Source organism: Eumetopias jubatus, unplaced genomic scaffold (genome assembly GCF_037043125.1).
Source record: "Eumetopias jubatus isolate StellerSeaLion01/CBP00866 unplaced genomic scaffold, mEumJub1_p1.0 scaffold_7, whole genome shotgun sequence".
NCBI lineage: Eukaryota > Metazoa > Chordata > Mammalia > Carnivora > Otariidae > Eumetopias > Eumetopias jubatus.
Genome location: NW_028274813.1, coordinates 135,300,640 through 135,326,285, shown reverse-complemented (window position 1 = coordinate 135,326,285; position 25,646 = coordinate 135,300,640). Strand labels below are relative to the sequence as shown.

The 25,646-nt window shown below is 39.3% G+C and overlaps 1 protein-coding gene across 3 annotated transcripts in view; it reads right to left on the bottom strand.

Moving 5' to 3' along the window:
• The window catches only part of LRRC28 (leucine rich repeat containing 28), a 157,364-nt gene that overhangs the window by 25,552 nt on the left and 106,166 nt on the right, over positions 1 to 25,646 (bottom strand). For all 3 annotated transcript variants that reach the window (XM_028122821.2, XM_028122819.2, XM_028122820.2), the window contains one exon: positions 16,605 to 16,707. In XM_028122821.2, coding sequence (XP_027978622.1) covers positions 16,605 to 16,707 — 103 coding nt within the window. The remainder of the gene's footprint in view (positions 1 to 16,604; positions 16,708 to 25,646) is intronic.

Below are 25,646 nucleotides of genomic sequence, written 5' to 3'. Positions count from 1 at the left end.
AAACCATAAGAGATTCTTAACTATCAGAAACAAACTGAGGGTTGCTAGAGGGGAGGTGGGTTGGGGGTATGGGGTAACTGGGTGATGGGCATTAAGGAGGGCACTTGATATAATGAGCACTGGATGTTATATGCAACTGATGAATCACTAAATTCTACCCCTGAAACTAAGAATACATATACGTTAACTAAATTGAATTTAAATAAAGAATTAAAAAAATTAATGACATAGACAACGGGATAGTAATAAAGAAAAATCAATTAAAAGGTAGAACTTTGAAAAAATGAATAAAATTGATAAATTTCTAACAAGACTAATCAGAGAGAAGACACAAATTATTACTATCAGGAATGAGAATGGAGACATTGCCCAGTTTCTACAGATAACAAAAAGGCAATAAGCAATTTTATGCCAATACAAAGTCCTTGAAGGGCAAAGATTACCAAACTTCACTCAAGAGAGAGGTAAGATGAACAGCCCTATATTTATTAAAGAAGTTGAATTTGTAGTTAAAAGGTTGGAATACTTCTCAACTCAACTTGTAGTTAAAAGGTTGGAATACTTCTCAACTCAATCTATGAAGCCAGCATTATCCTGATACAAAAACCAGACAAACACATTATAAGAGGAAAAAACCCCGAAAAACCCAGCATCACTGTTGAACATAGTTGGAAAAAATCTAAACAAGATTTTAGCAAATTAAATTCAACAATGTATCAAGTCAGTATGACCAAATGAGGTTTATCTTGCCAATTAAGATTGCATTAACATTAGAAATCAATGTAATTCATTATACTAAAACTTTAAAAAAAGAAAAATCACATAATCATTTCAACAGATACAGAAAAGTTGTCTAACAAAATTCAACACCCATTCAAAAAAAATCTTAGCAAATTAGGAATAGAAGGGAATTTATTCATCTGATAAAAGCTATCTACGACAAAACAACAGTTAATATTATACCTGGTGAAAGACTGTTTTCACAGAAAGTTCAGCAAGAAAAACATGTCTTCTCTCACTACTTCTATTTAACATTGTATAGAGCTTATAGCCAGGGTAATAAAGAAAAAGAAATAAAGGCAACCAGGTTTGTAAGGAAGAAGTAAAACTGCCTTTATTCCCCAAAGACATTACTGTGTATGTAGAAAGTCCAACAGAATCTACAAAAAAACAAAAAGCAAAACAAAACAACAAGAACAACAAAAAACTACTGGAACTATTAAGTGAACTTAGCAAGTCTGGAGCACACAAAGTCAGTATACAAAATTATTTGTACTTCTATATGGTAGCAATAATCATTGGAAATTGAAAAAAAATTTAAATGCCATATACAATAGAATGAAAAATATGAAAATAATTAGGGATAAATCTGACAAAAGATGCCCACAACCTGTTCACTGAAAACTACAAAATACTGCTGAGAAATGAAGATTTGTATTGTGATCATGGATTGAAAGGCTCAAAACTGCTAAGATAGTAATTCTCCTCAAATTGATCTACAGATTCAACAGTCAAAACCATAGGTTTTTTAAAAAATATAAATTGAAACTCTGATTCTAAAATTTATGGGGAAATGCTAAACAATTAGAATAGCCAAACAACTTTGAAAAAAAATTTCAAGGACTAACACTACCTAATTTTAAGATTTACAGTAAAACTATGGTCATCAAAACAATGTGGTATTGGTGTCAAAACAGACCAATAGATCAATGGAGCAAAGAGAGTTTCTGGACATAGACCCATACATTATAAGGACAACTAATTTTCTTTCCTATTTTTTTTTAATATTTTATTTATTTATTTGACAGAGAGAGACACAGCGAGAGAGGGAACACAAGCAGGGGGAGTGGGGGAGGGAGAAGCAGGCTTCCCGCCGAGCAGGGAGCCCGATGTGGGGCTCGATCCCAGGACCCTGGGATCATGACCTCAGCCGAAGGCAGACACTTAACGACTGAGTCACCCAGGCGCCCCAGGACAACTAATTTTCAACAAAAGTACAAAGGCAATACAGTGGAGAAAGAATAGTATTTTTAAGAGATGGTACCGGAACAACTGTATATCCATATGTGAAAAAAAAGGAACTTCAGCCATACCTGTACCATATAAAAAATTAACTCAAAATGAATCACAGATCAAAATGGAAACCCAAACCTTAAAAATTCTAGAAGACAACCCAGGAAAAAAACCTTTGTGATTTGGGTTACACCAAAGGCAAGATCCATAAAGGCACAAATTGATAAAATGGACTTTATCAAAATAAAAAATGTCTGCTCTTTAAAAGGCCTTATTAGGACAAGGAAAAGACAAGCCATGGACTGGGAGAAAATATGTGGGAAGTATATATACAAAGACTTGTATCTAGAATCTATAAAAAAAACTTTCAAAACTCTATGAGAACACAAATACCCAAGAAAAAAATGGGGAAAAGACTTATATAGACACTACGTCAAAGCAGATATATGGACGGCAAATAAGACAAGCAAAGATGTGCATTCTTTTTTTTTATGTTATGTTAATCTTCTTATTCACTGGAGAAATATAATTTAAAAACATAATGAAATACCACTGCAGAACAATTAGAATGGATAAAATTTAAAAGACTGACTATTCCAAAAGTGGCAAAAATAGGGAAGAACTGAAAATCTCTCTATTGAGGTGGGAATGCAAAATGGTAGTTATTTTTTGAAAGTTTGCAGTTCCTTCAAAAATTAAGGATATCTATGATCCAGACTCTCTACTACTATTTATCCAAGTAAATTTAAGACTAGGACCATTAAAGGACAGTCTACATATGTCCACAGCAGCTTTATTTGTAATGAAGTAAAAAACTAGAACCAACACAAATGTCCATAACAAGTGAATGGAAGTAATCTGTAGTATATCCATAGAATGGAATTCTACATGGCGATAAAAAGGAATGAACTACTGATACACACTACATCATGAATAAATCTCCAAATCCTTACGCTGAGTGAAAGAAGCCAGACCAAAACAGAGAATATATTGTTTGATTGCATTCATATAAAACTCTAGAAAATACAAATTAATGTACAGTAACAGAACACAGATCAGTGGTTGTCCGGAGATAGGATGGGGGCAGAAGGAATGATTACCAAGGGGCATGAGAAAACTTTGGGAGTGATGGATATGTTTATTATCTTAATTGTACTGATGGTTTCAGAGGTGTGTGTGTATATGTGTGCATGCGCACGTGCTATATATATATATATACCCGGAAAAGCAAAGCAAAATAAATACAAAGTATGAATAGGATATTGAAAAACCTAAGAGCTGAAATTGATGAAAAGAATAGAAAGTATAAATAAACCCAAAATCTCATTCTTTCAAATAAAAAAATATGCCTGGCATGTACTGATTAAAGAGAGAAATTAAAAATATACAACATTAGAATAAAAGAGCAGCTGGGGCAACTGGGTAGTGCAGTCGGTTAAACGCCCAACTCTTGGTTTCGGCTCAGGTCATGATCTCAGAGTCATGATCTCAGGGTCACGAGATGGAGCCCCATGTTGGGCTCCATGCTCAAGGCAGAGTCTGCTTAAGATTTCCTCTCCCTCTCTCCACTCTCTCTCTCTCAAATAAATAATCTTAAAAAAAAAAAAAGAATAAAAGAGGAACTAGTAAGACAGATATGAAAGAGATGAACAGATTTATAAAGAAGTTTCACTTCTTGTGATGGCAAGCCAGGTAACAGTAACCAACTGAAGACAATATCAAAAGCTGGATGAAATATCTGCTTCACGGCCTCGGAGAACATTCAGGAAAAATTATAGAGCCAAGATCCAAGACAAGATAGAACCTGAGGAACAAACCGGCATTTGGGGCTATTTCTTTCCTAAGGGTGTTTGTCAATTATTACTGAAAAGACTGCTTGAAGCAGAGCAGCATTTAACCGCCTAAAGGGACCTACAGGGACAAATATTGGCATCCAGAGCCCATTAAGGCAGATGCAGGACTGAAAAATCATCTACACAAAGGGCCCCTAGAGTAAGGAGGAACTGAAGGTAGCGGCCATCTCAAGGACTGAAGCCTAACTTCAAATCTTCTCAATTCCTGAAATGGATTTGAAACTGCCAGCCACTGAAAAGAGCCTCCCAAACGGCCAGAAGGTCATTGTATTGGTCAGTGTCCAGTCGGGAGGCAAAACCACACCAGGAATTTGAAGAGGGAAAATTATAAGAATTGTTAAGCGGAAAGAAATCTCCAGAATGTAGGGAGCATGAACAAGAAAGTTACTTGGAAAGCTTCCCCCCTCTAGACCTATTTGGGGGCATGGCTGCCACAGGAACACGCAGTGCTGTGGAGGCAGTCCACAGAAGCAGCCCACCAGGTAGCGGAGAAACTTGCTGGAGAAGCTGGCCGGCTGCTGGGGGATGGAAAACATACTGGGGGCTAGAGCTGGGTCACAGAATCAGCTGCCTGGGTGGCAGATGACCAGGTGGTCTGCAAGAGTGGTCTGCCAAGGAACAGAGAAACTGGCTGGAAAGTGTGAGTTTCAGCATCACTGTTCCCAGGTCTCCCTTTGCCAGCCACTGTGCAGAAAACAGCACCCCGGAAGCAAGAAGGGAAATGCCTTCCTCCTCTTCTGACCTTGATGTATCCCTCCATGGCCCTCTACTGAAAAAACCTTATATTAATCCACATGACAAAGGAGAAAGTTCTATAGGAGCCAGTTCCAGGAAAAAGGGTAGATTCAGAGTTGAGAAGCAACAGACTGATAAAAAGACACACGTACTTGAGGCTGCTCTACAGGGAGAGAATATAATTTGAGGCCTAAGATAATATAACAGTTCTTCATATACCAATTTTGGTAGGCAATCAAAACTAATGAGGTATGGGGCGCCTGGGTGGCTCAGATGGTTAAGCGTCTGCCTTCAGCTCAGGTCATGATCCCAGGGTCCTGGGATCGAGCCCCGCATTGGGCTCCCTGCTCAGCCAGAAGCCTGCTTCTCCCTCTCCTACTCCCCCTGCTTGTGTTCCCTCTCTCTCTGTCTCTATGTCAAATAAATAAAATTAAAAATAAAAAATCTTAAAAAAAAAAAAACTAACGAGGTATAAGGGTAGATAAAACAGCCTAAAAGAAAATCAAGAGAAACAAGATATTAAAAAAAGAATTTTTAAAAAAGATGCCAGATGATGAAATTATCTGATACAAATTTTACAATAACCATTCTTAATATGTCTAATAAGTGCTAAGATTGCGAATTCTGATGGAAGCTGTAATACCTGTGGTGTTAAGACTATGAAGAAATCTGAGAGAACAGTATTCAGATAGAGGAGGAACAGATGCAAAGAGGCAGGAGTCTGGTGTGCTCCAGAAGAAGGGAGGAGGTAAATATGGCTGAAGTGGAGGTAGGAAGGGAGAGAGTGGTAGGAGAAGAGTTTGAAGGTACGACCTAGAAGACAAGTCATGTACAGGCTCACAGGTCACTGGAAGGGCTCTGGCTCTTATGCTAAGTACATGGAATACCAAGGGTGATGGCTGAATAGAGATAACTGGATCTGGGTTATGACCTGGCTGGGATTGCCAGATACTATGTAGAAAATAGACTCAAGGTGGTTGAGACAGAAGTGAGAAGACGACTGCTATAATACAGTTGGGAGATGATGGTAACTTAGGTCAAGGAGATATAGTAAATAGAAGTGGTGAGAAGTGGCAAGAGCCCAGATATATTTTTGAATGTACAGCCAACAGGCTATATAATGAGTTGGCTGTGGATGCAAGAGAAAGAGAAATCAAAGACGACCCCCAAGCTTTTAGGCAGAATAACTGGAAGAATGGTTTCCATCAACTGACGTATAGCAGATTGTGGAAGAATGAGTTGGGGGATTTAATTATGGACATGTTAACATTTAACTGTACACATCCATGTGGAAATGCCAATTGGATGCTGTTGGATGTAGGAATCTGGAGGTCAGGCGAGTGTTCCAGGCTGAAACTCTGTACGTGGGAGTCGTGCATGTGTAATATTTAAAGCATAATCATGTTGGTATGAAATAACCAACCTAGAAATGTTTCTCATCAGAGACGCTCTTGGCATTTTAGGGGGACACATATTCATAATCGTTTAGAACTTCTGTGTGTGTTGCAAGATATTTAGCATTCCACCAAATGTCACTAGAGACCCAGTCTTAAAGCCAACCCCCTGCCCAAATTATACACATTTCCAAATACCCTGGAGTGGAGAATTGCAATTTTTGGATACAGATGGAGAAGAGTTTTGAGTCCTGAGCCCAGTATGTCATGAACGGGGGAATGAGGATGAACCAGTAGAAAAGGCTGAGAAGGGGTGCATAGTGACAGAGGAGCGGAACGAGAGAGATGGTGTTCTGAAAGCCAGGTGTTCTGAAAGTGAGGTGAAGAAGGTGTTTCAAGAAGGAGAAATTGATCAAGTGTTGGACAGGTCAAGAAAGATTAGAACTGAGAAGTGAATTTGGCAAAGTGGAAGGGACTAGTGACACTGAAAATGCTGGCTTTGGTGTAGAATTGGGTTATCAAAGCCTAACCGGTGTAGGTGGATGTGAGAATGGAAGGAAGTGGTGACAGTAAGTATAGACATCTCTTTCAAACAGTTTTTCTCTAAAAAGGAGCAGAAAAATGGGGAAGAAGCTGAACACTAAGAACAAAATGTTACATGAAAAAAAGCAAGTCACAGGAGCATACATACAGCATGATCCATTTACACAAAGATACAAAACTTGACAATATACTATATGGGGAGATATTTACATATATCAAAATCATAACTAAGTATAAATGAATGATAAATATAAAATTCAGAATAGTGGCTAACCTTGGGGAAGAACATACAATTGGAAAGGGGGATACAGGAACTTCAAAGTTATTGGTAATGTTCCTTTGGTAAGCTAATGAAATTTACACTGATGTGCAGGGTCAAAATATGGAAGCCTTCTAACCAAATTTTAAGAAATGACCCTCTTCCCTTAGTTGATTCAAAAGGAGGAGAACGTAAGCAGAGAGGTGCCTATGGATGTGTGTGGCTTTACCGTTTCCTTGTGGATTCTGAATCACACACCTTACTCTAGGCAATGCTGTCTTTATTAAAATGCATCATGGCCACTCCTGCCTACAGGCCAAATTGGGCCTGAAAATTTCTACATCGGGGCATTCCAAATACAAATCTTACTCATCCCCAAATCTAATTCTTTTATAAAGTCTTCCCTGATATCCTCTCTTACCAATGATCTACCACAACATTTGAAGTTTCTATCACACATTTTCTAACTGTATTATAGGCGTTCTTTTGCTGTGAACTCATCTAACGTGTTCAATTTTCTCTTCTATCTAGCAGTTTCCATATCGATTGCTAAGCAGTTCCAAACACAGATTGGTTGTTTTGAGTCATCACACATAGATAAAGAAGTCTGAAAGAGAAAAGATAAAAAGGAAATGGGAAAAAGAATACCAAGGCATCTACATGCTGCCAAAAAGGAAATAAGCTGGGGGTGCTTGCAGGGGTCCATCAGAAGTCTCAGGACCAGGAGATGTGCTAATGACCTCCTAAGCATTACAAATATCTATATTTGGTTACATTACAAGATCACTACATTTAAGGAAATGATTATATAGGAAAAATGACAGTAATCTGTCAAACAGGATTTTGGAAAGTGTCTTATTTATGGATTAAATTAAATGTATCTTGAGTCATGTGTGTTGGGTGGGTGGGTACTATGAAGTGCCACGATACACACCAGTTAAGTCGGATAAATTGATAGACAAGCCACAGACCAGGACAGAATATGTGCAAATCACCTATCTGATGAAAGACATGTATTCAGAATATATAAAGAACTCTCAAGAGTCAATAATTTAAAACAATCCAATCTGTAAAAAGTGAGTGAAAGATTGGAACACACTTTACCAAAGAAAATAGATGGATGGCAAATCAGCAAATGAAAAGAGGTCCAACATCAGTAGTCATTAGAGAAACGCAAATTAAAACCATGAGATATCATTATTCACCTATTAGGATGTCTGAAAGATTAAAAAAAACTGACAAGAACTCTCTTAAGTTGCTGACGGAAATACAAAATAGCACAGCCACGTTGGAAAGCAGTCCAGCAGTTTTTTATAAAACTAAACATACACCTACCATATGACCCAGCAAATGCATTCTTAGGAATTCTATCCAAGTGAAATGAAAATTTATGTTCACACAAAACCCCATATATGAATGTTTATGGAAGTTTCTATTACTTCATTTTATAGGACAGTCTAGAAAGGGTAAAATATAGGGACACAAAACAGACCACTGCTTCCAGGAGCTGGGGTGGAAGGGGGGAGGTTCATTTCAAAGGGACACGGAGGACATTTTTGAGGTGAATGACTTGTCCTGTGTCTTCGTTATTGTTGCGGCTTTATGACTGCATGCATTTGTCACAATTCACAGAAATGTTCACTAAAAAGTGTGAATGTTACTGTCTGTAAATTACACCTTATTAAAACAAAAACAAACAGTATCATGCTGCTGGGGCACGGTCCTGGAGCCCTCTGCTCTGTTAGTCATTAGCCTTTTGTTGTGGATTATGAGACCTTAGGGAGAGGCCGACTTGGAAGTTGGGGGATTTGGGGGACTTAGCCCAACAGCTCTTCACCAACATGGGTAGAAATACGTCAGTACTGTCAATAATCTAACAGCCGGCATGGGTGCATGGGGCAAATCAGCTACACACTGGCCTGTCAAATCATGTCAAAGTTTACAGACAAATTCTTGCGATTTTTGCCTTTGATGTTGACTTTGCCTTTATCCCTCTCGCTTTCAAAACCTCTGTTCAGCCTGTGTGATCACATCAGCACGAGAGTTTGTAGACGCACACCTGTGGCTTGGTATGAATATTTCCGTGGGTGGGAAGGATATTAAGCTTATGAACCATTCTGTGAAGATGAGGAAATGAATCTCAAGTTCACTTTATAATGACTGTTTCTTTCATAATACAAAGAAAATTAAGATGAGGGAATCATATCCAAAATGCTACTACGCAGTGTGGCCATGAAGTGTGGAAACACAGGCAAACACACAATAAATGATTCTTTTGATGATCTACTACAACACATGGGGTGATGATTAAATTTTTGTATTAAGATGGCTAGGCCACGGTAGCCAGATATTTGGCCCAACACCAGACTAGGTGTTTTTGTGAAGGTAGTTTTTGGATGAGATGACCACTGAAATCGGTAGACTGTAAATAAAGCCGATCACCCTCTACCATGTGGGTGGGCCTCATCCAATCAGCTGAAGGCCTTCAAAGAAAAAGACTGAGTGAGGTCCCCTTCCAAACTGCCTTCAGCCTCAAGCTGTCACATCAACTCTTCCCTGGGTCTCCAGCCAGCCCTGCAGATTTCAGACTCGCTAGCCCCCACAGTCCTATGAGCCAATTCCTCAAAATAAATCAACCTCCCTCTCCCCTTCACCCCCGCATACATCCTATTGGATCTGTTGCTGTGGAGAACCCTGACTAATGTACGTGGTAAAATAATATTATTTGTTTTCAAACTTTATAGCCATGCTGTAGTGTAAGAACCCTGAGCAAAACCATAAAACAATGAAAATGCAGAATAAAAACCTAGCAAGTCATTTGTGAATATTTACCTCATACTGCTATTGCCTTAACAGCTGCTGCTTCTTAATACAATTGTGCGTGAACTGTACATGGACACTGCCCAAGGAATTTAACAATATAGAGTAACAAATAAAGGTTGAGGGAACTGAAAGGCAGATTTTTCCTAATGCTTTCCTCATCTCCCATAATTAAAAAGACAGGTGTCTGACTAAAACCACTGAAAAGGCTCACATTAACAAGTAAGTGGATTCTCTTTTTATACAAGGTCTAATTTCCGTTTGACAATTCCTTCAGCAGAAGTTCCTACTCTTCACCACTGGATATAAAGGGCTAATTAAATTCATTTTAGGATATGTCTATTAAATGCCTTCTCTGCTTCACAGTGGAGAAGAGCCTCAGCTATATGAGGAAGGCAGACTGGAAGGGAGGAATTCACACGAGTTAGGGGATCTTTCTGCTGGTCATGGCCAACCTCCCTCGACCTCATCAGAGATGAAATATCCAGTCCTATTACACAAAATGATGCAGGAGTGAGAAAGGTATTTTCCGTCTCTGCTCTCAAGGAGCTAGCAGAGAGGCTCAAACATACAGAGGTGATTCTAGACCAAAGAGGAGAGAGCGGTTAAGAGTATGGACAATGAAGCAGATGACAAATCTACCGCTGCCCAGCTTGGTGAGCTGGGATAGTTTACATAATCTCTCTGAGCTTCAGTTTCTTCATTTCTGAAATGGGGACAACATCACAAGGATTGCTGGGAAGATTACATGCAATATGCAGATAAATCCCTGAGCACACTGCCTTGCACACAGTAACGGGTAAGTCAGGTTTATAGCTGTTCTTGTTTTCTACTGTTAGAGTAAATGAGTCTTGTTAATCTGCTACAATACAGTGTATGATGGTTAAACTTCTGATTCAACTTGCCTAGATCACAGTACACAGACATTTGGTCAAATACCTGTCCAGGGATGCCTGGGTGGCTCAGTTGGTTAAGTGTCTGCCTTCGGCTCAGGTCATGATCCTGGGGTCCTGGGATTGAGCCCCGCATCAGACTCCCTGCTCCACGGGAAGCCTGCTTCTCCCTCTCCCCCCTCTTGTGTTGTCTCTCTCACTAAATATCTCTCTCAAATAAATAAATAAAATCTTTAAAAACAAAACAAAACACCGGTCTAAGATGTTGCCATGAAGGAATCTATTGTTACGAATTAACATCAGCATGATGATGTTCCAGGGAAACAGAACAGGGATTCAGCTCTGTGAATGCGCAGGGTACAGGGTGGTTCAACAGTTCCTACTGGCCAGTGTCTGGCACATGGAAGAGAATGACAAGCGGGGGAGCAGGCCGGACAGGTATCTGCCTTGGAAGCTAGGGTCACTCATCTCCAGAAAAAGTAGTTATGAAATGAATTGCTAGCAAGGAGGGATGGAAGCCCCATATATGCCTCTGTTCACAATGAATTGAAATCATTATCAGCTGGCAATTATTGAGCCTTGGTGTCTTTGACTTCCAACTCGGTAGTTTTTATGACTTTAGATTAAATGCCAGGGTGGTTACCAAAAAATTGTACATCTGAATCCTTAAGTGAGTTATAAAAATGAGTTGAAATCTGTTACAAATGTTAGTACTTTGGGCTTAGTTATGCAGAATAATTTATAACAATTATCACACGATTTTCTTTCAACTCAATGTTTTCAGAGCTGCCATTCAACATCTAACCCTAAAAGCAAAGTGAATAGTGACAACATTTTGCCACTAAGATTGTGCTCCAGAACATGTGTTATTTAGCACATTAACTCACGTGCGTTTTCACACTTTCCATTTCACCTAACAGCATGTTAAAAGAATTAAATACTCTTACTGAAAGCACCCGAATAACTATCTTTTAATTCTTCAGAAAGCACATGAAGTCATCCGTTTGTTCACTATTGTGGGAACTGCTACTAGACTTACCCTCCCTTTTAACAAAAAGGTTTTTCTTCGGCTTAAGTTACAGGAAATGGAACGGGAGAAGTGGACACTATGCCACCCAGAGGATGGCCCTGGTCTGGATAAAGAGTCTGCCATCTTGGCAGGGCCTCATTTAAGGCTTACTTATGTTCCGTCTGAGAACGCATTTATTTTGCCTTCATTCTTGAAAAGTATTTTTGCTGGCTGCTAGGTTAACAATTTTTGTTTGTTTGTTTGTTTAGCACCTTAAAAATGTTGTTCCACTGTTTTCTGGCCCTCATAGTCTCTGATGAGAAGGTAACAGTCTTTTGTACATAATTTGTCATTTTTCTCTGGTTGCTTTCATGATTTTCTTTTTATCTTTGGTTTTCGGCAGCTTTGCCTAGGCATCGTTTTCTTTGTAATTTATATTGCTTACGGTTCGCTAAGCTTCTTGAAAATGTAAACTTAAGTCTTTCATCATATTTGGAAAATTTTCAGACGTTATTTCTTCAAACATTTTTGCTGCATTTCTCTTAGAAAAGAGAAAAATTAAGAAAATTCTGTTCCTTCTGGGACACCAATTATACTGCTATCAGGCTTTTTTATATTGTCTGACAGATCCCTGATGCTGGGTTAATTTTTCTTTTCAATCTTTTTTCTCTGTGTTCTTCACACTGAATCATTTCTATTGATCTACCTCCAAGCTCACTGACTTTTCCTCTGTTATACCCATTTGGTTGTTAAGCCCATCAAGAAAAATTTTTATTTCAGATACTGTATTTCAACTCTAGAATTTCCACTTGTTTCTTTCCTACAGTTTCTTTTTTTTTTTTCCTGGTCTTTTCATTCACTGCAAACTTACTTTTCTTTACTTCATTGTGAATAGTTGGTTTAAAATCCTCATCTGTCAATTCCAACAGTTTGGGTCCTCTCAGGTCAGTCTCTGCTGACTGTCTTTTTCCTTGAGAATGGGCCACATTTTTCTTATTATTCATATGTCATGTAATTTTGGGTTGCATCCTGGACACTGTGAAAGTTATATTGTAAAGATGCTAGATTCTGTTACATTCCTCTTAAACTTAAAAGGAGTGTTAATATTTTTGTTTTAATAAACAATTACTTTGTTTGGAATCAAACTGCAAACTCTGTCTCTCAACTGACAGCTCAAGTCATACTTTAGTATTTTTATCTGTAGCCACACTGCTTTGTGTTTGCCCCACGAGGTGTGGTTCGGGTTCAGGTATCTAATATTGCTTGTTATTAGATGGGGGGCAGCCCCCACAAAAAAACAGACTATGATGTACGGGCTATTTATTAATATTTTATTTTTAAAGATTTATTTATTTATTTGAGGGGGAGGAGGGAAGAGAGAGAAGGAGAGAATCTCAAGCAGACTCTGCGCTGAGCGCCGAGCCCAAGATCATAACCTCAGCCAAACCAAGAGTCCAACGCTCAACCAACTGAGCCACCCAGGTGCCCCAAGGCTATTTTTTTCAGACTGCTGGTTTAACTCAGAACTCAGAATGCATTTCTCATAAAAACAACTCTGTTACCTTAAGTGGTTATATTAACAAACCATTTAATCAAGTCATTTAACCAATTTGTACCAAATCCAGCTGTAATTGCTTATTTACATAAGAAAAAGCAAAGCAATGGCTCAGTTTTCTTTTCTGCAAAAAATCAGACAACTGAAAAAAATAACTGGTATAGGATCACTTTTACCATTAAGTTCTCCTAAGGAAACAAATGTGCCAATTACCATTCTCTAAAATTCTAACAGGAAGGACTTCTCTTTCTGGGTAAAATACGGAAGAACTAAAGACATTTACTTCTATACTAATAGTAAGAAAGTCAAAGACAAAATAAAAATCCTACTTCTCTATGAAGCTGGCAAAGAGCACTGGATGCAAGGAAGCTGTGCTAGCCAGTCTCTAAGATGGCACCCATGAGCCTCCCCTCCTAGTACTCATAGTCTCCTCCCATAATGAACAGGGTTGACCTGTGTAATCAAGAGGGTATAACAGAAATGACAGTGTATAACTTCACGGCTAGGTCATAAAAGATAGTCCCAGGCTCTAAATTTCTATCATTCTACCTCTCTTGAGCTATTTATTTTTTGTATTAACAGTTATTTTTATATATTAGGATAAACATCTAAGTTATCTTTGTCTTTTCCACAATTCTCAGCATAGTGCTGACTTGCTAGTTAATGCTCAATAATTATATGACAAATAAGTGAACACGTAATAAGGAGGTGTTAACTTTATTTCCATGAATACCAAAGATAATTATGTGAGACTTCTAAGGTTTCTTGAAACTGTACATTTGTTATTTGCTATATTTATACTTGTTTACAGTTTTATATCTGATTCTGCATTTTCCTTTGAAGATGCGAATTACAGCAAACTTTTCATATTGTGCCACAGTCCCTAAAGCTGTGTTTATTTTGCTCTGTTGCTCTAATTCTCTTAGACTCCCCATCGGAATAAGTAATGTAATTGTTTCAGAGATGGTACAGTACAGCAGAAGCTAGTGGGTTCTTATATTCTAGGCCTACATCTAAGAAGCAACATGTGAGAGCAGTGGAGAACCAAGTATGTTGATCCTTAGGTTCTCAGCTTAAATATCATCTCCTTAAAGAGAACTGACACCAGGTTTGATCAATTATTTGTTTATTTGGATTCCTGGCTAGATTATATGGTCCACAAGGCCAGGTACTAAGAATTTGCTTTACTCATCACTGTATGGCCATTGTTTAACATAGTGACCAGAGTAGTTGCTCAATAAATATTCACTGAATGAACTAAGTGAACCAAGATCCTTGTTTAGAATCAAGAAGTGCACTTCCTAGGCCTCAAGTACCCTTTTGCTCTTTATTATTAGGTTTACCTCAGAAACTTGCTCTACTCCTGACCCTTCCTTCTCCCAAAGCAGCCCCCGCTTTGATTTGGAATGGGGGAGACCCTTTCATCAAGAGAGATAAAGGAGATCAAAGGAGGCCCCTTAATTCTGTTGCCAAGCCTTTAGTAGCCACCATCTATTAGAATTCAGAGTATGTTTTGCCATAAAATATAATTTTGGGGGTGCAAAATGGGTTAAATGACGTTTTAATGAGCTGGCTAGGAATATAACCACCAGAGTTTCTTCTAAAGAGAAATGTATTCTGAGTTAAACCAACAAGACTAAAAATGCCTTTTGTATCACAGTTCATTTGTAAGTGGGGTTGCCTCTATTCCAAAAACGACTAATATTACAAAACCAATTGTTTGATACTGTTCTTTGAATAATTATTTATTTTCTTATTACTACTTCCAAAGGAAGATGTTATAATAAATTATAATAACTTTAGACTACTAGCTGATAATTTGCATATTTTGTCCTACTATTTATTTTCTCAAAGAAAATTAATTATAAAATTCGTTACTCCTGCTACCAGATACCAAGTCAAGGATTAAAAAATGTCTCTCTACTCAGCACGTATAGAACTTTCTGGCCATCGATAACATCCATATCTACACAACAAAGTAGAAGGCTCTTTATCTTAAGTAAAAGCTATTCATTAATTGTGGTAGAGACTTCAGTGCAGTCTCTGAAGGCTTAGATGTGGGAAGAACTGCCTTCAGCCTTGGAGCTTGCTTGCATTGTTCCGTGTATCTTGGTGATGGAGGGTATTTAACTTACTACTTGGAAGAATTAGGCTGTATTACAGATCCTTTAAGAACTCATTAGGATTGGGCGCCTGGGTGGCTCAGTTGGTTAAGCGACTGCCTTCGGCTCAGGTCATGATCCTGGAGTCCCGGGATCGAGTCCCGCATTGGGCTCCCTGCTCAGCAGGGAGTCTGCTTCTCCCTCTGACCCTCTTCCCTCTCGTGCTCTCTATCTCTCATTCTCTCTCTCTCAAATAAATAAATAAAATCTTTAAAAAAAAAAAAAAAAGAACTCATTAGGATTAATGACTGAGTACTACTGAGTACCACAGCAGTCACATAACCAGCTGTCGAAAAATCACTGAGCTAAAAACCCCACAGCATGTTCTATTATCTGTTTCACGGAAGGTTCTGAAATACATCTCTGGGGTTGCATTTTGTCAGCCTATACAGGCACTTTGAAGCGTCATCGAAGGCTCTTCCAAGATAACAATGGTATAATTTTTCCTAAGGGAAGGCCACTGCTCCAAGGAATGCCCTCTCTGGGGTAATCGCTGCTCAGGGCCCATCCCCTGGAGCCAGGCCAACAGGAGAGTGGCTGTCCTCTACACACAGGCTTATGGTCAGCTCTCTTCTTGCCAGAACTACATATAGTATGAGCCAGCTGATGCAGGGTATTGGCATCACAAGGACAGAGTCAAATATGCTGGCTAAGTGGCCTTGAATGTATCCCAAGTATCCTTCGGCTGTTTATGTGAGGAAGGGCAGGCCAGTTAAAAGCAGGCTCTGGTAGTTGAGTTGTCTTTTATTAATCTCACACCACCCTTGGAAACCCTTTAAGGTGGTTCTGTCCCAAAGTTATAGACAGAGCAGCTGAAAACACCTTTCTAGAAGCCTGGTTGAGAAGGAAAGATTAGTGCTGCTCTGAAAATAAAAGCCTATTATTTCCCTTGAACTGAAACATCTGTTTTGGTTGCTAGAATCATGAGTTGTATTAAGAGGATATTTCAAGTGTTGCATTCTAAATATTTCGAAATGGTCAAGTTCTAGATACTAAAGCTATTCCTATAGAATTGTCACTGTAGTGGAGTGCAGAGAAAGGAAAGCTTTTAAGTTCATGCCGATTCCTCCAGTTTCAGTGACTGATACTATGGAGTTTATAACGGTATACATGGATTCATCTTTGACTGGAAAATGATCAACAACTTGCTTACTAACTGAACTCGACCTATAATACTGTAAATCGCGTGCTCAATATTCTTAGCTTCTAAAGGTACTTGGTTTAGCAAAGTAAGGCCAAAGACAGAACTGACCAGGATGATCCAAAGTAGTTCACCTATTTCTAAGTTACATTAGGACCAAAAAATAAAATCGAAATGAATGTGGCAAAGAGTTTAGCTATAGCGTAAAAAAATGAAATCCGCCTTACCCACTGCACCCGATGACTTTATTGTACAGATAGGACGGCAAGCCTTTCAGGTGAATGTTGTTATCCACGTACACATACTGTAGTTCTCGAGATCGACCTAAATCTGGATTAGAAAGAAAAGTACTATAATTCCTAGAAATATGTACCAGTACGATGTGAAATGTAAAATGTAATCCATAATATTAGAATACGTCAAAATTTCTATTCTGGAGGATAAATTGTTATAGATTTAACTGAACTCTGAGTGTGAAATTATGTCAGCTGGAATATTAGACTCTGCATCAGAAAACGTGACTGTAGAAAAATAACTTAACCCACCTGGACTTGATTCCTTGGACTGTGAAATGAGATAACTGGGAAGAGAATATGATTATAGAGTTCCCACCTAAAAATTCTGTGACCTTTTATAGACAATTTTAATTTAAGAATAGTGGTTGTTGTAGGTCTGCATTCAGTTTCATTTTTCTCCAATGGAAAAAAGGTGATATGAACAAAGCTGACTGGTCAGCCTAGCCCGGCTTAGTTCTACCCCTGTATCACCTACTGCGTCTCACCTCCCCCGGGTACAGAGAGGGGAGCAGAGGTGAGGGAGGGCTAGGGATCAGGCCCTGGCTGGGCTGAAGTCTCTGGAGCTAGGTCAGTGTCGGAAAGGACAGACTGCCCAAGGCTGTAGGGGGAGGAAGAAGCAAAGGGAACCGTAAATCCCAGTCCCCTAGTGAGGGGTGAAGATGAGGTGGACAATTCCTGCAGGCCAGTGAGTAAGGACTGGAATGGGTATTGCTACAAAGAAGACCACAGGCCCAGAATGGAGTCACTTATGCTAGGCCACGTCACCAAACCAGGCCTTAATACCTAACCTAATTACAGTTTCAACCTCCCTCAGGAATGTAACCTTTAACCGGTCAACATGGAATTTCCTGGTAAGCACTAAGAAATTTACTGCTAGACCCCATCTGTTCCCCTCAGCAGGGCTACCTTGCCTAAAACAATGCATTCTTTCCTAATAATTTCCTTTTCACTGCGCCCTCTCTGCCTTTAAAAACTTTTCATTTTCTGCAGCTTGACGGAGCTCCTTTCGACTTGCTAGGTGGAATGCTGCCCCGTTATCACTTAATAAAGCCAATTAGCTCTTCAAATGTACTCAGTTGACTTTCTGTTATTTAACAGTATGTAGGAGGGATGGGAAGAGGTAAGAAAGGGGGTCCAAAAAGAGGGGTCTGCAACAAGAACAGGTGTGCCAGAAAGAGAGAGAATCCAGATGTTTTCCAGAAGCAGCGGGCAATGAGGGAGCAACGGCTGGAGGAGGACTCGGTGAAGAGACAAGCACGGAGTACTGAAGGCGATCTCTGGCCAACACAGGCAGCAGTCAGAGACACTTCCAAGTGTTGAGGTCATCCCTTCCTGCCTACTGTGTGCCCAAGAATGTTCCACCAGCTTTCCTTTCTACTCCTAGTGCTCACTGTGTGGGGCTCTTTGTCTTCACTGTCACAGAACAGAGTCCTCTGCAGCCTTGCTAAACCCTCCACTCCCTGAATCAAGAACACAATCTTGGAAAAATCTTCTGGAGTTTTGCTTGTGCCAACAGGCAATAGGCTGAAGGACATCTCTTCCCTCTAGACCCACAGTTTGGGAAAAGACAGAGGCCCAGATAGCTGAATTAGGAGGTTCTTCAAAATATTTACATTTCAAAAGGAAACCCATTTACCCATTAAGGACCTTAAGGATAGAGATATGAATATGATATAATATAGATGTAGACAGGCAGGAAAAATGATAAAAATCACTGCTCTAGGGAGGCTTGTAGAAAGTCTCATGGGTTCACAGTGGGTTCTGGACAATCTGTTACAGAAAGTGGGAGGGGTGACAGAAGACTGAGGTGAAGAAGGGTTCCTCGCAGGAGAGGGCGGGAAGGGTCCATCTAGCCGCCTCCTTCCCACCGCTCGTCCTATCACAATGAGCCTGATAATCCTGTCCAGGACTAGCACAGGAGCAAGACACAAAAAGAGGAACCAAAGCTGGGAGTGCTGGGAGGCATCAAAAGGGGAAGTGGCAACTCTCAGGGAGAAAAAATAATTTCCGGGCTACTGGCTAGAGATGCCCCTCCCCAGTGTGGTCGCTTAACAAGATCTAACAAACAGAATAGGCAGAAATGGTGCGTGATTTCAGACAGTAAACCACAGAAGGCAACGTGGCTTCCTCTTTGCTGCCTTGGATCACTCATTCTGGAAGAAGACAACTTCCTGGTCATGAGGGCCCTCCCAGAGATCTCTGGAGAGGAAATGGGGCCATCTTGGAAGCAGCTCCCCACCCCCACCCCAGGTGAAGTGTTCTGATTACTACAGTCCCAAGCCTATGTAAATATTCTGTTCCTCCTCAAAATCTTGCATATTAATTTTAGCATCCACCAATGGATCTTGTTTGCAATAATTACTGTATGGTATTTATCTAACAGTGATTTCTCATTACCGTCCTTCTGTAAGGAAGAGCCTTCCCTTCCTTCCCATTTATTTTTTATATCAGTATGGATTCATGGATATTTATTTTATCATAAGGACTAAAAACCCAATACCATTATGATTTATTTTATCAGTCAAAATGTTCCAGTTTTGGCAACTAGGAGCAGCTTAAGGTTGGTTCTTACGTTCTTTTAACAAATTTTCATCCCTTTTTGAGCACTTCCTTACTTTCTGGCACAAGATGTCCCAAGCTCAGCTTGTATTTTCCCTCCTCAAACCCTGACATCAACTACTTTCTTCAAGGAGTCTTGATTCCTTTTCTTGGGGCATAAGTGTTTATAAACCATGATCTGAGTGCTGTGTGTGCTCATTACTATGGGAGTGCCATTCCTTCTAGAATCTCTTAGCGGACAGACCTATAAAACATATGGAAGTATAAGCATCTGCATATACATCTACATCGGTATTGCTGGAGGCATACCCTCAGCATCGATCCCTCGAAGTAGACTTGCTGGGTCAAAAGATGGGTGGATTCCTGGTACTTCCCTCCTGAAGGATTCTACCAATCTGCTTCCCCTCCAGCAATGTATGAAGGCACTGCCTTTCTCACACCCTCAACTTTCAAAACATGTTATCCTATTTAAAAGTTTTTGTCATTCTGATAGATGAGAAGTGATACCTTGGCATTGTCTTCATTTGCATTTCTCTAATTATGAGTGTGAACGTTTTCAAATATGTCTGAGGGCCATTTTTACATATATTTTTGTGAATTGTTCATAGTTTATGTGTCTGTTCTTTCACTTATTAGCCACGGGAGCAGAGCTTCAGTCTGTGAGACGTTAAATGGCACAGCAGTGCCTAGCCCCTCAACCTTACCAGGTTGTTATGACAACTGAATGTGAATGTAATCTGTGAAAGTTAAATCACTACACAATATTTTTTGAAGCATAAGAATATATACTACATGTAAATAATGTATACTCTTACATTAGTAAATGTGTAGAAACATATCTGCCGGCATAAAAGGGTATAAATTTATAGAACATAGATGGAAAAAATAGAGATAAAAATACAGAATCCACTTGCATTGAAAAAGGCCTCAACATTACCCAAAGAATTCCTCTTCTAGATTTCTTCACTACTTCTCTGATGTTACTACAAATCCTATCATCACAAATAGACATCTGTAGACTTGAAAGGCATATAGAAAACTGGAATTTTTCCAAAAAATGAAACTACATTGATAAAACGCAAAAAGCTCTGGTTTCAGATTTGCCTTTCAGAGTCCCTATGGGACTCGAGGAAAGATTCTTTACTTGAGCTTCTGCAGCAGTGAAGAGTGTAGGATACTAATTAATGGAGTAAGAACAGTCTTGGAGTCAGACAACCTGGGTCTGAATCCCCATTCTTCTATTTACTAAATGGGTGTCCTCAGTTTCCCTAACCATATAAAGGAGAAAATAATGCTCTATTTTTTTTTTTAAAGATTTATTTATTTATTTTAGAGAGAAAACACAAGGTGGGGGAGAGAGAATCCCCAGTGGACTCTCTGCTGAGCGCAGAGCCCGACGTGGGGCTCGATCCCACGACCCTGAGACTGTGACTTGAGCCAAAACCAAGAGTTGGACACTCAACCAACTGAGCCACTCAGGTGCCCCAATAATGCTGTCTCTTAAGTTTGGTAAGAATTACTAACAAAGTTTCTAGATTATCAAGCAGAATCCTTGGCATACACCTTCCCCCATATATGGCAATTATTATTATTCTCATTATTAATAGGTGACATATTTGGAAGAGTGGCCCTATAGCAGAAGGCCAATTAAGAGAATTCTCCTTGGCATGCAGCAAAAGGCACTAACACTTTTCTATAGTTTAATTGCACAGAAAAGAGTTGGAGGCAACAGCCTCTAGAGACAGTGATTCATCCCCTTGAGTCAAGGACACAAAATGGGACATGACAGAGGAAGCACCTCTCCCCTCTAATACACACAAAAGAGCTTGTGCAAATGAAAAGAGGCTACATGCAAGGATCATAATACAAAATTAAATAAAAGCTGACACTGGCTACTTCCTGTATGGTTTTGTCTTCTTTCCTACCCTAGTTTTATAGGGGAAAAAATGAAGAGTCAGTGATTTAAAAATACTATATGGTTTCAATCTTATCTTAGATTTTTCGATAGTCCAGAGAATTCTTTTTGTATCTCCTGACCACTTTGGGGAATGTTCTTTTTTATATATGCCCTTCATGGAATGAATGATTTTCTACCGAAGCTGAAAGAAAACATGACTCAGTTGTGATCAAATCTATCACACAGTAGTAAGTGTAACACCACACGGACATGAATATTTAATATAAACACTTAACCTTTCCAAATAACACAATCTCATACAGAGTACAGGATGTGGTGGGCTAGGAGTCAGAACGGAGTCTGAATCCTGGCTTTCTACTTTCTAACTGCTTCAAGACACAGGGACAGGGGCAAATCAAACGCTCCTAGCCTGTTACCTCCTCTGCAAAACCAGACAGTAATACTTATCTCACAGGCTTGTCAAGAAGCCTCAACAATGTATACAACACCAGCCTGATCCCTTGCATAATAACTGGTTCTCGATATAGCTTAGTCTTTTACCTCTGTCCTCTGAATGTAAAGAGAAGATCACAAAACAGAGTGCAAGATCATAAAGAGAAGCAGGCAACTCTTGCTTTAGCTGACCCAGCACAGCCTAATGGCCAGGCCAAGACCCCTAAACAGCCGGCTAGATCACAGGCTGTCCGGGCAGAGCTGTGACAGTCTCATGAGGGCATGCTCTCGGCCAAAGACCCTTCCACTGGCAAAACCCCAAGCACAATGGAATGGCATTTTATAATCATAATGAGGATGAAATGTAAGTATTTCTCTCTGAAAAAGTTTGAAATATTTCTTCTGTTTTTAAGAGAGAAAAACCTTCACTCGATAATTAACTTTGGAAGAGGCCATTTGTGTACTAGCTAACAAGCTGGTTTGTTTTCTTCCTTCTGTTAATTTTAATATACTACTACCTTGCAATAAATATACCAGGTAATAATATTTTTTAAAGTTCCTGTGCAAAAATGCTCAGTACTTGAACTTTATAAAGCAAGGAAGTTGCCCATATGCATAGATGCTAAAGCAACAAAGAACTTTTTCATGTGGCTTTTAAAAGGGCTGTACTGTGTCTAAAATGTTTCCCCTTTTTTCCCAGACGCACAGATCAAAGTATTGTTAACTTAGAAATTAGCAAAAGCTAGCGGTCCTGCACAAACTCCAATTCTTTTTTTTTTCAACTTCAAGGCCCTGGCATATGCAGTCCACATGGCTGAAGATGGAACAAAAGCTCCTATGTATCTAGGTTACTGCTCTTTTAACTAAACTGTAAAAGCAGGCGCGGGATGCCAGCATGGGCCAGAACTTCACAGGATCTGTTTACTGCACACTTACCAGTATGAAACTCATTTATTTTATCAGAAGGTGAATGATGCATCCTCTTCCACAAAATGATGGGGTAACAGAAACTACAACATCAAAGCACAGACCCACAGAGTTTGTTTGCAAGACTGTCCATGTCACATCAAGTATCGTACTTCAATCAGTCAGATGTATTACTAGTCACGATTACATTTTTAAATGTAATTATAAAGTGTGGGTTTCTTTACAATGAATTCAGACTAATATACAAGTGTATTCCAAAACTGTCTTTAAAACAAGTTTAAAAATTTACCTATATGGCTTTTATGAAGAGAACTTTTCAACCACTTTTCCAGAAGAATGACTTTTTTTAAGTGTTAGTTTCTTTTTTAATTATTGAAGCACAGTTGACATAGTGTTAGTTTCTTTAAACATATGCACACATACTCCATTAAATCTTTTACATAACCATATTCTTTCCGATCTACTCAACTTGTACAAAGATTTCACCGTGAATTATAATTCAATAAGATGCTTTCTACATAGATCATCAACAACTGTTAAAATAAATGGATTTTAATGAATTTGAATGACTGAAGGCTTCTTTTGCTGTTGGTTTAAATATTCAAGCATCAGCATCTCTAATTCTTTTTTTTTCTTTCTTTTTTTTTTTTTCAGCATCTCTATTTGTGTTGCATAGTTCAGGTGACAGAGAAATTATAATGAGCAACGAGCGAGACACTGTACTAGATGCTTGGGGTATAAAAGTGAAGACACACACAGTCCCAACCCTTTCTTTTTTTTAAGATTTTATTTATTTATTTGATAGAGACAGAGATAGCAAGAGCAGGAACACAAGCAGCAGGAGTGGAAGAGGGAGAGCAGGCTTCCCGCCGAGGAGGGAGCCTGATGTGGGTGGGACTCGATCCCAGGACCCTGGGATCATGACCTGTGCCAAAGGCAGACACTTAACGACTGAGCTACCCAGGCGCCCAACTCTTTCTAACGGTCTAGCAAAACAATAAAAATAGCTCACGTTGACCACATGCTTACGTAGTACTTATGAGTGATAGTGTTTTAAATGGATCTTATTTAATTCTCACAATAGTGCTATGAAGTAGGTATTCATTTTGCCCTGTTCCTAAAACTTAAGACAGATTAATTAGCCTTTTTAAGCCTAAGATCACACAGCAATTAAATGGCAGGCCCAGAATTTAAAAGCAGATGGCCTGGTTCACCATGATGTTAGCTCGACAGCCTCCCCAAACACATCATTTCCATATAAGCAGGGAACTCCCACATCACGGAGGAGGCGATACTCCCCAGCAAGCTGCATGGGTGTGGGTGGTGTGGGTGCCAGAGGACAGGCACTGTGCCCAAGCATCCAGGTGTGATGTGAGGATATACTGCCAAGGAGATACATGATGAACAAAATATCCCTTTGCTTCCTTTATTTTTTTATCTTTTTTTTCCCCTTTGCTCCCTTTAAAAGACCAGAAAACTGGTGAGGGTAGTTCTAACTTACAGATTTACAGCAGTAATTTCAAGAAATACCAAGAATTCCCTCAGAGAAGACCTCAGAGTAGGAGACTTCATGCTGACTGTCCAGCAGACTCAGGAATTACAACAGCGAGTCTCTGAGCACCGTGGCCGCCGGCATGGAGAAAACAATGCCCTCATTTTGCATCTCATCCTGAGCTGTTGCCCAGCTGGACTTATACCTGTTTTTTTCCTGCCCCCCAAAACTGAAGACTTTTACTAAAAACTATGACTGATAGAAACTCCAGGTGTTTGCTTTAGAGTCCACTGACATCTTCCAGATTTTTCTAGGACTGTACATTCTTGTCACTATTTTAAAAACTCTGAGTTCCACAATCAAATTAACGAAAACTTTGCTGGCAAAGATTCTGCTCAAAGATCTAGCCCTCCTATTTATTTTTCTGAATTTCACATCTGTATTACTATATTCCCTATGCTGGGGCGCCTGGGTGGCTCAGTTGGTGAAGCGTCTGCCTTCGGCTCAGGTCATGATCCCAGGGTCCTGGGTTGGAGCCCTGCATCAGGCTCTCTGCTCAACAGGGAGCCTGTGTCTCCCTCTCCCTCTGCCTGCTATGCCCCATGCCTGTGTGCGCACTTTCTCTCTCAAAAATAAATAAAATCTCATATTTCCTATGCTGTACATTACATCACTGTGTGTATTTATTTTATTACTGGTAGACTGTACCTCTTAATCCCCTTCACCTATTGTGTCCATCACTCCATCCCCTCTACTCTGGCAACCATAAGTTTATTCTCTGTAGCAATCACGTTCTCTGTATTTATGAACAAAACTCAGACAGTTAATAAGTTTGTTAGACTGTTAGTTTGTGTTGTTTTTTAGATTCCACATATAAGTGAATTCATACAGTATTTGTCTTTCTCTGATTTATTTCACTTAGCATAATATCCTCTAGGTCCATCGATGTTGTCACCAATAGCAAGATTTCATTCTTTTTTATGACTAATATTCCATTGTATGTACATATTACATCTTCTTTATCTACTCATCTATCAATAGACACTTAGGTGGCTCTCATATCTTAGCTATTGTAAATAATGCTGCAATGAACATAAGGGTATATATGTCTTTTTGAATTAGTGTCTTCCTTTTCTTTGGATAAATATCTAGAAGTGGAATTGCTGGGTCATAAGATACTTCTATTTTTAATTTTTTGAGGAACCACCATACCGTTTTCCAGAGTGGCTGCACCAATTTACATTCCCACCAACAGTGCACAGTGTTCCCTTTTCTCCACATCTAACATGTTCCTTGCCAACACTTGTTATTTCTTGTCTTTTTGATGCTAGTCATTCTGACAGGTGTGAGGTGATATATCAAACTGTGGTTTTGATTTGCATTTCCCTGATGATGAATGATGTTGAGCATCTTTTCATGTGTCTGTTTGCCATCTGGATGTCTTCTTTGGACAAATGTCTATTCGGGCCCTTTGCCCATTTTTTAATCAGTTTATTTTTTGATATTGAGGTTTAGGAGCTCTTTGTATATTTTGGATGTGAACCCTTTATCAGATACATCATTTGCAAATATCTTCTCCCATTCAGTAGGCTGCCTTTTCAGGGTTTTTTGTTTTTTTGGTTTTTTTTTTTTTTTTTTTTTTTGG